The sequence below is a fragment of the Grampus griseus genome (genome assembly GCF_964374135.1).
Source record: "Grampus griseus genome assembly, chromosome: 11".
In the NCBI taxonomy this organism is placed as follows: Eukaryota; Metazoa; Chordata; class Mammalia; order Artiodactyla; family Delphinidae; genus Grampus; species Grampus griseus.
This window is the reverse complement of record NC_139005.1, coordinates 22,052,659-22,065,311: the sequence shown is the minus strand read 5'-3', so window position 1 is coordinate 22,065,311 and position 12,653 is coordinate 22,052,659. Positions and strand designations below refer to the sequence as shown.

The window sequence follows — 12,653 nt, the reverse complement described above, 5'->3', positions numbered from 1 at the left end:
AAATGGAACTGGCACGTCCTAGTAAAAGGGAAGAAAAACACCTTTACTAACTACAGGCTTTCTTCATTAATAGGGAGTGGTCTTAAAACATAGTGAATTCCATTAGCTAATTATTATTGGAAAAAACAATGTAGTGGCAACTCTATGCAAAAGATAATCATTTCACTTGACGGACACTGCCTTTGGTTAAAGTAAAATACAAAACAGTCTCATGAGTGGGAAGCCATCCACGTGGCCAATCAGGGTTACATTCTGCGGTTACCTCATTGGGGCCCAGGCATCTGTCTACATGTCTGTCTACATACACTGCTCCCCAACTTCCAACTCTTCCACTGTGGGGACTGGCCCTGCTGATGGTTAACACAAGCCCTCATCACCTCTTAGGCCAAATCGACCTCATGCCTTTGGCACAGAGCTTTGGAGTACTGAGTGAATACCTGGTCAAGTACCTGAGCAGATTAAAAAGTCCTCTTTGAAAACATACTTGGCTCTAACTGCAGGCATCTGTGTGGCCCAGCTTCACGCGGGGATGAGCATCTGTGTGTGGGCGGGGGTACATTCCCACAACAGGAGCCGACCCCCTGGCTGTGTGTCTGCTGCAGAAAGCATCTAGAATGGATCTCTCCCATTAATAACCTTTGGCATCTAGGAAGCTACTCTAATAGGCGGCATGGCATAGTGGAAAGAAGACAGATTTTAAAGCCAGATTCCTGATTCTGCCACTTGCTATGTGACTTCAGACAAGTTACACAACCTTTTTCAGCTTCTGGTTTTTCTCATTTGCAAGACTGGGATGGTTTGCACAGGATTGTTATGCAAATTAAATTAGGTACTTATGCAAAGTGCTTGGCATACAGACTTTAAATACACACTGATTCTCTTTCTTGCTCTTTTATTTTCCCTCTCTTCTTTCTGAGCCACAAATAAGAGCTTACACATAGTGAGCGCTTACTAGGAGCCAAGCACTGCCTCAGCTACATGTGATCCTAACCACACTCCCGTGAGGTGCTGTTAGTCCAGCCATTGTATCAGTCTGCTCAGGCTGCTATACAAAATACCACAGACTGGTGGCTTAAACAATAGAAATTTATTTTCTCAAAGTTCTGGGGGCTAGAGGTCCATGATCAAGGTGCTGGAAGGCTTGGTTTCTCCTGAGGCCTCTCTCACTGCATCCTCAGGTGGCCTCCTCTGCGTGTATGCACCCCTGGGGTCTTCTCCTCCTCTTATGAGGATACCAGTCACACCGGATTAGGGCCCCACTCTTATGACCTCCCTTAACTTTTATTACCTCTTTAAAGGCCCTGTCTCCAAATACAGTCACATTGGGAATAAGGCCTTCTACATGTGGATTTAGGGGAAACACAATTCAGTCCACCCACCCATTTTCCATATATTGAGAGGAACTTGCCTAACATCACACAGTTGTTAAGCAGCATACCTGACATTAAAACTCTATTGAATTCAGAGCCCAGGCCCTGTCCACTCTGTCCTAAAGCCTGTCCACCAGCATGGCTGTTGTGAAGCAGGGCCTAGTATAAGAACCTGTGACAATGGAGGGACTTAAAGATATTTCAGTTTCTTCAATAAATCACAGAATTCAACTATAAATTAGCTCCAATTGACCGTTTACCAGATATTCTTGAAATATCTGTATTTTCCCAGTAGGATTATCAATATTTATTTCAAAGGAAAGAAACTTTCCCTGCCTCTCTTATACATCTCTAAAACTTATAATTAAAAAAACAATCCTTTTAGAAACCACATGGAAGGACTAAAGTTTGATTATTACATTCTTCAAGAATGCTGCTTGGATTTTTTTTTTTAATCTATGACTATACACATGTGTTTTTGCTTAAGATTCAGTATTTACAAGACTGCTTTGGAATGCTACCACAGTACCATGTAGTTTCACAGAAGATATCTCACTTTCCTTTCGGTATCTTTACAAAGGGTTAAAAGGCCAGACACAGAAAGCATTATACCTCTAAGATTATTATTAGTGACTAACTGTATATATTCAGTCATGTGCTGTCCTAGAATTTGACAAAAAATGAAATGAAAACTCTAAGGTAAGAGAAAGGACGAGCCTAGACAAGGTAGAGTCCTACCACCGATTTGTGACTTGCAGTCCCGTATTTCAAGACAAACTGTAAAATGCCAACTTAATAAACATACATTTATTTTCAGCAAGGCCAAGATTCCTTTGGTTTCCACTGCAGAGCCTTTTACTTATTGGAATTCTGGTAGAGAAAAATGATCCAAGCTGTTTCCCATCCTAGTCAGCTGGGGCCCGCATAACAAAGCACTACAGGCTGAGTGGCTTGAATAACAGAAGTTTATTTCCTCATAGTTCTGGAGGCTGGAGCTCCGAGGTCAGGATGGCAGCATAGTTGAGTTCTGGTGGGGACTCTCATCCTAGCTCACAGACAGCTACCATCTCGCTGTGTGCTCACAGACTGCAAACTCTCTGGGGTCTCCTCTTAGAAGGAGGGCATCACCCTCATGACCTCACCTAAACGTAATTATCTCCCAAAAGTCCCATCTCCAAATACGACCACATTGGACTTCAACATATGGATTTTAGGGGACATAATTCAGTCCATAGTATTTGCTCAAAATGTCTTGGGGGAAAAAAATCTCAAAATGTGTTTAAATTGCTTCTTTGGTGAAAGAAAGACCCTATAATGTAGACTAATTCACTGGATTCTTAATTGTTCTTGTAGACTGAAGAGCAATGGTGTGGTCAGTGAATCAGGAACAAAGGGCAAGAGGACGGTCACTTACGCCTTCAGTAAATGTTTCAGTGCCTACTGTGTGCCAGGCATCATGGAAAGAGAAATGACGCTCTCAGTTTAGTGTGGGAGGCAAACAAAAAAATAATAATAATTTTGATACAGTGTGGAAAGGGCCGTGATGTAAGAGATGTCAGGATTATTAATGGATTAGCAAAAGCGGGTACTGGGGACTCAAGCCAACCAACAAGGGGAGGGTGTCAGGGAAGATTTCCTGGAAAGAGGTGTTGCCTGTGCTTTAATGGTCCAGGATCTGCCAATGGGCTTGCACTCTCCATTCCTTCCAGCAGGATGCCCTGGTGCTGCTGTTGGCATCCTGTTTTGGAGATCTGAGTCTGGGAAGCCTCCAGGGCCACAGGCTTGACAGGCACCAATCTTTTCTTCCACACTGGGCACTTGTCAATTCAGGATTAAACCTTCATTATGGTGGAGAAGCACATCACCAAGCTGTCCTCTTAAATCTTTCATATCTCCACTGATCATCCTGTAGTCTTCCTTATTCGGGGACAGATCTTTTGAAATGTTTGTGAGGTTCTCCTAGCTGGTCTACACGTCTTGACCTTCCTGTGGTCTTAATATGAAGTCCTAAGGGGGGCAGACCCAGGGTGTCTGATTTAGTACTTCATATGTTACTGCGGTGATGGCAATGTCACTTAGCTCCCACTGGACCTCATATAACATGAAAAAAGTCCTTCTCACTATCAGGTGAGGGGTCTACTAAAAGCACAGAGGTGTTCCTAGGGGTATCCTGTGACTCATCTATTACTTCTCTAATCTCCAAAGCAATGGCCTTCAAACATTACTTTGCACGCTGTAAAAAAACTGTAAGCGGGCTTTCCTGGTGGCGCAGTGGTTGAGAGTCCGCCTGCCGATGCAGGGGACGCGGGTTCATGCCCCGGTCCGGGAAGATCCCACATGCCGCGGAGCGGCTGGGCCTGTGAGCCATGGCCGCTGAGCCTGCACGAGTCTCGGCACTGCTGCCCAGGGCATCCCCTCTTCCTCTACCCTTTCCTCTTCTTGTGTTCCCAAAGAATCTCATACTTGACACAAGAGTTTAAAGCAGTGGTTCTCAAAAAGAATAGAGAGGTTGCAACCTACGCAGTTGCAAGGTTGAGAAACAAAGAGTAAGATGCTAGGCCAGGGGGCAGAGGGTGAGGTCAGGTTTTACAGAAGTAAAATGGTTATCCTGGACACTAGCCATGCACCACAACAAAGAGATGACTGAAATATTAGTACTAAATAAGTCCACGTGGAAACTCTTTTCTTCACAGGAGAGAGAAATTAATCTGGTAGTCTTTAAAACACAAACAAAACTTGATAATGTTAGCCTCTACTCAATTTATAACTTGCATCAAACATCACAGAGATTTCAGCCATGTTAAGGTAGTTGGGTTGGCCGCCAAGGTTTTCTCTCATATGGACTGCTGTGTAGGTTAGCTGATTCACTTATGGTTGGATCTACTTAACACGGTCTTGGTTCACCAGAACCAGAATTATTTAGATAAATAAATGCTTTTGGCCTCAATTATTTGCCTCGACCATTCAGCTTATTTTTTTTTTCTTGTACAGAAAATATTTAGGACATTTAATTTTATATCCATGGCTCAAATCACTTGACATTTCAAAAGGACAATACCTTTCTTCTTTGAGTTGAGTAAGCATTCGTGCTCTTCTTTAACAGAGATTTTACAGCTCTTGATTCGACAGAAAAAGGATCGTCTTGAGCCAGAATACACACAACTCCTTGCGGTGTGGAAATTACTGTGAGCTTGCAAACCAGCTTTCATAGTGCAAAGAGGTAAGAGAATAGGTAGAAAATAATATTTTCAAATAAATTTGAAATCTATCTCCTAACATTTTCTGGTCATCTATTACTTGAGAAATGGTTATTGACATTATTATACAGTAAACCCCAAAGTGAAACATACCCCAAAAATGTATTTGTCAAGCAATCACATTTTGATAACTTATAATCACTTGAAATTTACCTTTATATTTTTCCCCAGGGGGGCAGATAGTGAAGATAATTTAAATGAAATAAAAATTAAATGAAAAAAACCTTAACTAAAACAGTAATCAGTAGCATAAAGCATTATTATTTTTATATTATAAATAATTATTAGGCAATAAGCATTTTCAGAGAAGAAAATTATTTCTGGAGAAGATAAAGAATATGTATACTTCTCAAGCACAATTATACAAGGCCTTTCACATTGAGTAGACCTAACTAACACATTTAAGAAAGAGAATAATTGTCCCTCAGCATACAACTAAATAATAAAAAAACTCCAGCAATTTTTTTATCCCAAATGATACTTTCCTATAAATATTTTATTAGCATATGAAAAATAGAGAATATGAAGTAATCACATTTTCCCCAAAGCATCTTCAGATGAATGTATTTGTTTTTATATATGTGTACAAATACATGAATTCTCTACATAGTTATATATTTTTTTAAACTGAGGCTGATGATGATAAAGTTTACTAAATAATTCTCCTCTTGATAAAACCATAATTAGCTAATGTTTTCAAAACACTGTACAGACGTACTCTGAAGTAATAATTACATTTACGTAAAATGGTAAGAATGCTGAAATGAGTACTTACTTTCGGCATCTATTAGCTTCTCTCTTGGTGAAATATCAGAGGAAGAAAGTTGTTCCTTTACTTCGGCAACATCTTTTGGATGTAAGAAGTCAAATAAGCTTTGTCCAGTCAAACTAGCCTATTTATAAGGTAGATGTTCATTGAAAATCAGTATCATGTCATTTCTGCCTGTCCTCATACAGACATAGGATACTCTTTCTTTGGTTTAAAGTGGCTTTTTCTTAAGCTCAGGTACATTTACTGTACTGGGTGACCTTAGCTTGGTCAGTGTTAAAAACAGTGATACGTGTAGATAGAAAAAAACACATGCACACAGACCCATAACTGGATACACACAAACCACATACACACACCTAATAACTAACATTCTATTTATTCTTGTTACTCTTGGTAACATCCCCAATTCACATGTTACTTCAAGGCATATTATTATTTACTTTAAACTTTACCATTAGTAAAAGAGATTATATTACAGTATAATACAGAAGTCAGAGAATACCTGTGATTTTTATGGTGTAACTCAAATTTACCATACTGCTTACAAATAATTACCATACTGTTGATAACTCAAATCCAACCTGGAATACGTCTCATTTGGCATTCCACTTCTCCCCACATGCACAGCATTCCTCAGCCCATGACTTTGCTTGCATGGTCTCATCACCTGGAATTCATTACCTTTTCTCTAGAAACTCAGTTCCCTGGCTGATCCAGCCAATTGCCTTTTACTCCCTGAATTCCAAGTTTCCTTCTCCCAACCTGAAATGTCTTCCTCCCCTTCTCTGCTCATCTTAAAGCCTAGGAGACATTCTACTTCACATGTGAAGCCCACAGTGATCACCCCTCTTCTGAACTCCTTTATTATCCAAGCAGACATTCCTACAGAAGGTAAAAAAATGGACCAGCTGGCCCAAGTGGCCTGGAGTGCTTGGCAGTTAGATATCGCTATCAAAAACAAAACAAACAAAAAAACCCCACTAGCAATCTGATTTATACATCAGTCTATTGTGTGATTGGCTAAGATAAGTCTATACCCAGAACTGCTTCGAGCAAATCAGTTTTTTTTTTTTTAATTGAAGTACAGGTGATTTACAATTTGTGCCAATCTCTGCTGTTCTAGACAAATCAGATTTCTGAGGCTGAAAAGCTGAAGACCAGACCCTGTACCATGGGGATCCCAAAGTCCTCCTGAGCAGTCAGTGAGTCTCTTGAATGGTCTCTGAAATGCAAAGTCAGTGTCCAGTGGGGCTGGCCTCCATGTTACTAATTTGGAACTTAAGAGCAACCTTGAATTGTCAAGTATCTTGGTGTGTATGTATGTGTGTGATGTTCTCTATTTCCAATTAGAAGACAGAAAAATCAAGTCTTACCCTGCTTTTGTGTCCCCACCTATAACCAGCTGCATGATTCATTTGGTTTTCACTCCCTCTGTATGTAGGTTCATAAAATCTTTTTCTGTTATTTAACTCATTACCTATGAATGCCTTCTATCTCTCCAAATTTTCAAGTTTGGGGGGAATACAGGCAGAGATTAATGGGAGTTATTTAAGATTAAAGCTGGGGGCTATCTTATTTCTATATTATTTATTATATCTTTATATATATTATTATTATCTTTTTTACAATGGTGTGTTAGTTTCTGCTTTATAACAAAGGGAATCAGCTATACATATACATATATCCCTATATCTCTTCCCTCTTGCGTCTCCCTCCCTATCCCACCCCTCTAGGTGGTCACAAAGCACCGAGCTGATCTCCCTGTGCTATGCGGCTGCTTCCCACTAGCTATCGGATTTACATTTGGTAGTGTATATATATCCATGCCGCTCTCCCACTTTGTCCCAGCTTATCCTTCCCCCTCCCAGTGTCCTCAAGTCCATTCTGTAGTAGGTCTGCATCTTTATTCCCGTCCTGCCCCTAGGTTCTTCACGACCAATTTTTTTTTTTAAGATTCCATATATATGTGTTAGCATACGGTATTTGTTTTTCTCTTTCTGACTTACTTCACTCTGTATGACAGACTCTAGGTCCATTCACCTCACTACAAATAACTCAATTTCATTTCTTTTTATGGCTGAGTAATATTCCATTGTATATATGTGCCACATCTTCTTTATCCATTCATCTGTCGATGGACACTTAGGTTACTTCCATGTCCTGGCTACTGTAAATAGAGCTATATATATTATTTTTATTATGTATTATATTATTCTATTTCTATTTTGAAGGAGACCACAGGTGCTAGTTTATTCACTCTGTTGGTTTCAGTGCTATAGTTTTTGAGTAACTAGTTTAAATTAAATGGTGTTCAGTAAAAAGGAGGCAAATCAATCACACCACTAGTTAAATGAAAGATGTATTTCAGAGTTTGTTGCCAGAGCCTAGATAAAAAGCTGTTTTGTAGTGTGTGTAACTTAATAAATAATAATGCTGTCTCTTGGAGGAAATAGAGAAGGGTGACCGATATTTTTCAGACACTCAAATATGATATCGTATTTAGTGCTTACATCCTGAGAGACAGGTATAATCATAATTTCCACTTTTTACATAGGAGGAAGCTGAGGTTCAGGAAAATGAAATAACTTGCTGAAGGAAGTGAACACTCCTGTCAATAACAAAAATTCATACTTTTTCCACACATCTTCCCATCTCTCTTAGTTCTAACTTAGCAGAAGCCAATCCCACAGCCCAATGGGAAGAAAGAGTTCAGAAAAAGAGCTTCAAGATGTTTTTTTTTTTTTCACAAAATAAACATAGTGGGACTTCCCTGGTGGTCCAGTGGTAAAGAATCGCCTTCCAATGCAGGGGACATGGGTTCGATCCCTGGCTGGGAAACTACGATTCCACATGCCATGGGGCAACTAAGCCCACATGCCACAACTACTGAGCTCGTGCGCCTCAACTAGAGAGCCCGCGTGCCTCAAACTAGAGCCCATGCACCGCAACTAGAGAGAAGCCCGCATGCTGCAACGAAGAGCCCATGCGCCAAACGAAGAGCCCACACCACAACGAAAGATCCTGCATGCCTCAACTAAGACCCGACGCAGCCACACACCCCCCAAAAAATTTTTTTTTAAAATTAATAAACATAGTAAGAAAATATCCTCAGTTTTGGATACCTGATCATAATTAAGTATTTTGGAGACTGATTTAGAAATGAAGAGAATTTTTCCTCTTTCACATCCAACCACAAATAGGAAGCCTTCTGCAGTCTAGAATTTAAAAATACAAAGTGAATATTTTAAAAATACAAAGTGAATTCTGTCTCTCTCATACACATACATTCAGATTTTGAGGAAATTATTGTAGCAATAAAACTAGTAGAGTGGTCATAAGAGCTAGTAAAATTAATTTTAAGAAATTTTCTCACTACATAAAAAGACTGATAAAATCAAATTGAACCCCAGTCTAAAGTAATGTTTTTGACTTGGAAAGTCCAGGCATGGAATATCTAGTTGAGATATTTCAAAATATAAAAATTACCTATGTTGAATTCTATACTCATACAGAAACTCTGTAAAGATATCAAAACACACCAATAACAGTTGCCTGTGGATGCACTGAGACGGAAGGACTGTGCAGATTGGGATGAAGGAAGCATCAGGAATACTATATTTGAATTCAGCTGTTCAAATAAAAAAGGGGCTCTTTAAAAAAATTAAAAGAAAAACGGACAAATGTATATCAAAAATCTTTCTATTTAATCATACTGAGGCATAAAGCCTAGTAGTAACAGCACAAGATCAAGACATGTATCACCTCCTGGGAGCAGGATAAGCCAATGACACGGTCATATTTTCCACGTCAAATAAACCTGTAGACCAGTGAATCTGAAACCCAGGCATGCACGTGAAATGATGAGGACAGAAATGGCAAAGCATCGACTAATAACTCATTCAGTAAGCAGTGGCTGGCTCATCTGCAGAGAACAGGATCCTGAAGGAACTGAGTACAAGGTAGATGGCCTTGAAGGAGGTGCCAATAGTGGGGAGTAGAGCCTACGGTGTGGGAAGTGAGTGCAGCAGGCAGTGTAAGGAGCTTAGCATTAAAGACAAGCTACGCTCTCTCCTTTGGAAAGTGCCTATCCTCTGCCTCTACATTCATTAGCCCAAACTAATAAGACATATTTACTTGCATAACTTAAATTTTTATCTTAAAGGAAATTTGGTATAATACAGAGTCCTGTATGTTTAGAACAGGAATTTTTAGAACTAAAAATCTTCCTCCCTTTCAAACAAAAATGAAAGGATAAATACAACTTAAACAAACATATCTCTTAACTTACCTTAAGAATTAAGTGTCTGAGCTCATTATCCTGAATGAATGAAGGTCTGTAATTATTTCCTGCATAAGAACTTGTCATACCTGAAAATAAAGAAGTCAACTAGTTATTAAAAATAGAGATGGAGGGACTTCCCTGGTGGTGCAGTGGTTAAGAATCCACCTGCCAATGCAGCGGACATGGGTGCGAGCCCTGGTCTAGGAAGATCCCACATGCCACGGAGCAACTAAGCCTGTGCACCACAACTACTGAGCCTGCGCTCTAGAGCCTACGAGCCACAACTACTGAGCCCCTGAGCCACAACTACTGAGCCCGCGTGCCACAACTACAGAAGCCTGCACACCTAGAGCCCGTGCTCCGCAACAAGAGAAGCCACCACAATGAGAAGCCTGCGCACCACAACTAAGAGTAGCTCCCCCTCACTGCAACTAGAGAAAGCCCATGTGCAGCAACGAAGACCCAATGAGCCAAAAATATAAATAAATAAATAAAATAGAGTAATAAAATAGAGTATTTCTTTAAAAAAAATTAGAGATGGACATGTAGTAAATGCTCAGTGAACATTAGCAATGCTGCTGTTGCTATTGGTGACGACGATGATGGTATTTTCTCTTTTAGCACACTCTAAGACCTCTTCTGTAATCATTCTCTTTCTTCGTTATTACTAGACTGAAATGTCTAGTAATACAGCCTCTCAGACTGTAAATTCTTAGAACTACTTATTCCATTATACTCACATGTGCAGACAGTAAGAGCTGTATATTGAAAAGTAATAAAGTGCAATATATTATCTATAACATTATAATAACATGCAACAATATTCATGACTCTGGTTATTTTTATAATTTCTTAGCTTATTAAAACTGATCATATGAATTACCCTGAATAGAGATATTCTGGAATTCTAAGCAAATTTTATGGATTCATAAGATTTCCCATAGGACCCTTTAAAGAGCATATGGAGACTTCTGATAATACAAAAAAATGTATAAAATATAAATGAAATAATTCACTTTAAGCCCTTAGCATAGAGCTTACTGTATTAAAAGGAAAGTCTCTAAAGAAACCAGAAGAGCTGGGAAAATGATAAGTAATGATCATGTCAAAGCTAGGTAAAATTTGACCTGAGCGAAGTAAGGGAAGAACTAAAAGTACGTTTGTCTTGAGGGCATCCACCAACCTTGACAGGGAAAGCCCTTCATGGCCACAAGGGGGCGCAGGGGACAGTTCATCAAGCCAAGGTGTGCTGTCCCCAGATAACCTCCAAGCAAGGGCGATTCAAAAGTAAATCACATTTCCCTCCCTTACACTTCCCAACCTCCCTAACCCTAAACCCCTCCTTCTAGGCACCGCAAGGAAAGATGCTTTTGCAAAAGAAAGGTAGGGTAATACCCTGAGACATGTTAACCATTAATTGGTCCTTGGATGAATTTATAGCCGAAACTCACCAACTACCTAAGTGGTGGGGAAAAAACAAAACCAGAAAAATCACACACACTCATGGAGTGATTTGGTAAAGTCTTCTCAGACCGGCAGCACCCCTGAAAGGCCTGGCATAAGCAAACGAAATCTCTTTTGGAATCTACCTTCTAGGTAGCCCTCAAAGAATTCCCCCAAATGACTACTTGTTATTATTATTATTACTACCCAGTAGCCTGGTAGGAGGGAGTTGAGAAAGGGATGAAAGACGCAGACTCTGCGTGCCAGGCCAGGCACAGGAATAAATCAATGTGAGTGAGGCGCTGACACTTCCAGGCTGGCCTGAAGCGAGGTTGGCGGAATCGTGCTGAGGAAAGCCGGTCAGTGTCTGTCAGCCAGAATGGGCGAGCCCTGACGCAACAGGAGAGTGAGGACGTGAGGAGAGTGAGGACGTGAGGACGTGAGGACGTGCCAGGGAGAAAAAGAAGGCAGTCAGCAAAGAGCTGAAGCCAGGGTGAGGTGAGCTAAGAAAATGCAAGCCGTGCGATTCTGTACGCCTGCCAAAGGGCAGTGACAAAGTTGATTCTCAGATTCTGGTGGCAAAAACAAATGAGGAAACATGATCACTGACTTCTGTTATAAAGTTCATCACCGTCATTAAAAAATGACAGTATGACAATGATCATTATAATAAGGATAATAATGATCAATATGACAATATCAATTCTTCCTCCTGTCCTCTGACCACCACCTCCAGCATCAAGAAACCCTGTGCTCTTCCTCTGACATCTGTCTTAGGACAAACTTCATATGATATCACTTACATGTGGAATCTAAAAAAATGATACAAATAACAGAAACAGTATTTACAAAACAGAAACAGACTCACAGACGTAGACTCATACTTGTGGTTACCAAAGGGGAAAGGTGTTGGGGGAGGGATGAATTAGGAGTTTGGGATTAATGGATACAAAATAAACAACAAGGACCTACTGTATATGTATAGCTCAATATATACTTTGCTGTACACCTGAAACTAACACAACATTGTAAATCAACTATACTGCAGTAAAAAAAAGAACAATAATGAAAAAAAGAGAAACACTGTGCTCCCCCTTTACACTTGTCCTTTACTCTTAACAACAACCCTATGAGGCAATGCATTATCCCTGCTTCACAGCTGTGGGAGTTGAGGGTTAGAATGTGAAGTAACTTAAGTCCCATGGCAATTAAGGCAGGGAGCCAGGATTCGAACCCAGGTTTGCCTCCAGGACCCACGCATGCATTATTGGCTCCCAGGTGTTCAGACCCACGCAGGTTCTCGGAAAGCACCTGCTGCTGCAGAAGAAGGCTTACTCCAAATGTGGTCTGCAAACCACTGTCGTCATCACCCGTGGTGAGATGAGCACAGAAATTAAGAATACACATTTAGACACTTTTATGGAAATGTAACACTGTTGCGGCATCCCAGCCCATGAACGTTTTTCCACTGAATAATTGTACCGTATTTTACAATGGATGGGGGTGGGGAGCACTTGCTCTCCCCCCCA

General features: G+C 40.3%; 1 protein-coding gene across 1 annotated transcript in view; it reads right to left on the bottom strand.

Annotated features, from left to right (window-relative positions):
* BMAL2 (basic helix-loop-helix ARNT like 2) overlaps nucleotides 1-12,653 on the bottom strand; it is a gene marked incomplete at its 5' end in the record, with an annotated part of 87,458 nt that overhangs the window by 21,864 nt on the left and 52,941 nt on the right. The window contains 4 exons of the mRNA XM_082666810.1: nucleotides 4,429-4,572; nucleotides 5,403-5,520; nucleotides 8,522-8,614; nucleotides 9,688-9,767. Of these exons, the coding sequence (XP_082522936.1) occupies nucleotides 4,429-4,572; nucleotides 5,403-5,520; nucleotides 8,522-8,614; nucleotides 9,688-9,767 (435 nt within the window). The remainder of the gene's footprint in view (nucleotides 1-4,428; nucleotides 4,573-5,402; nucleotides 5,521-8,521; nucleotides 8,615-9,687; nucleotides 9,768-12,653) is intronic.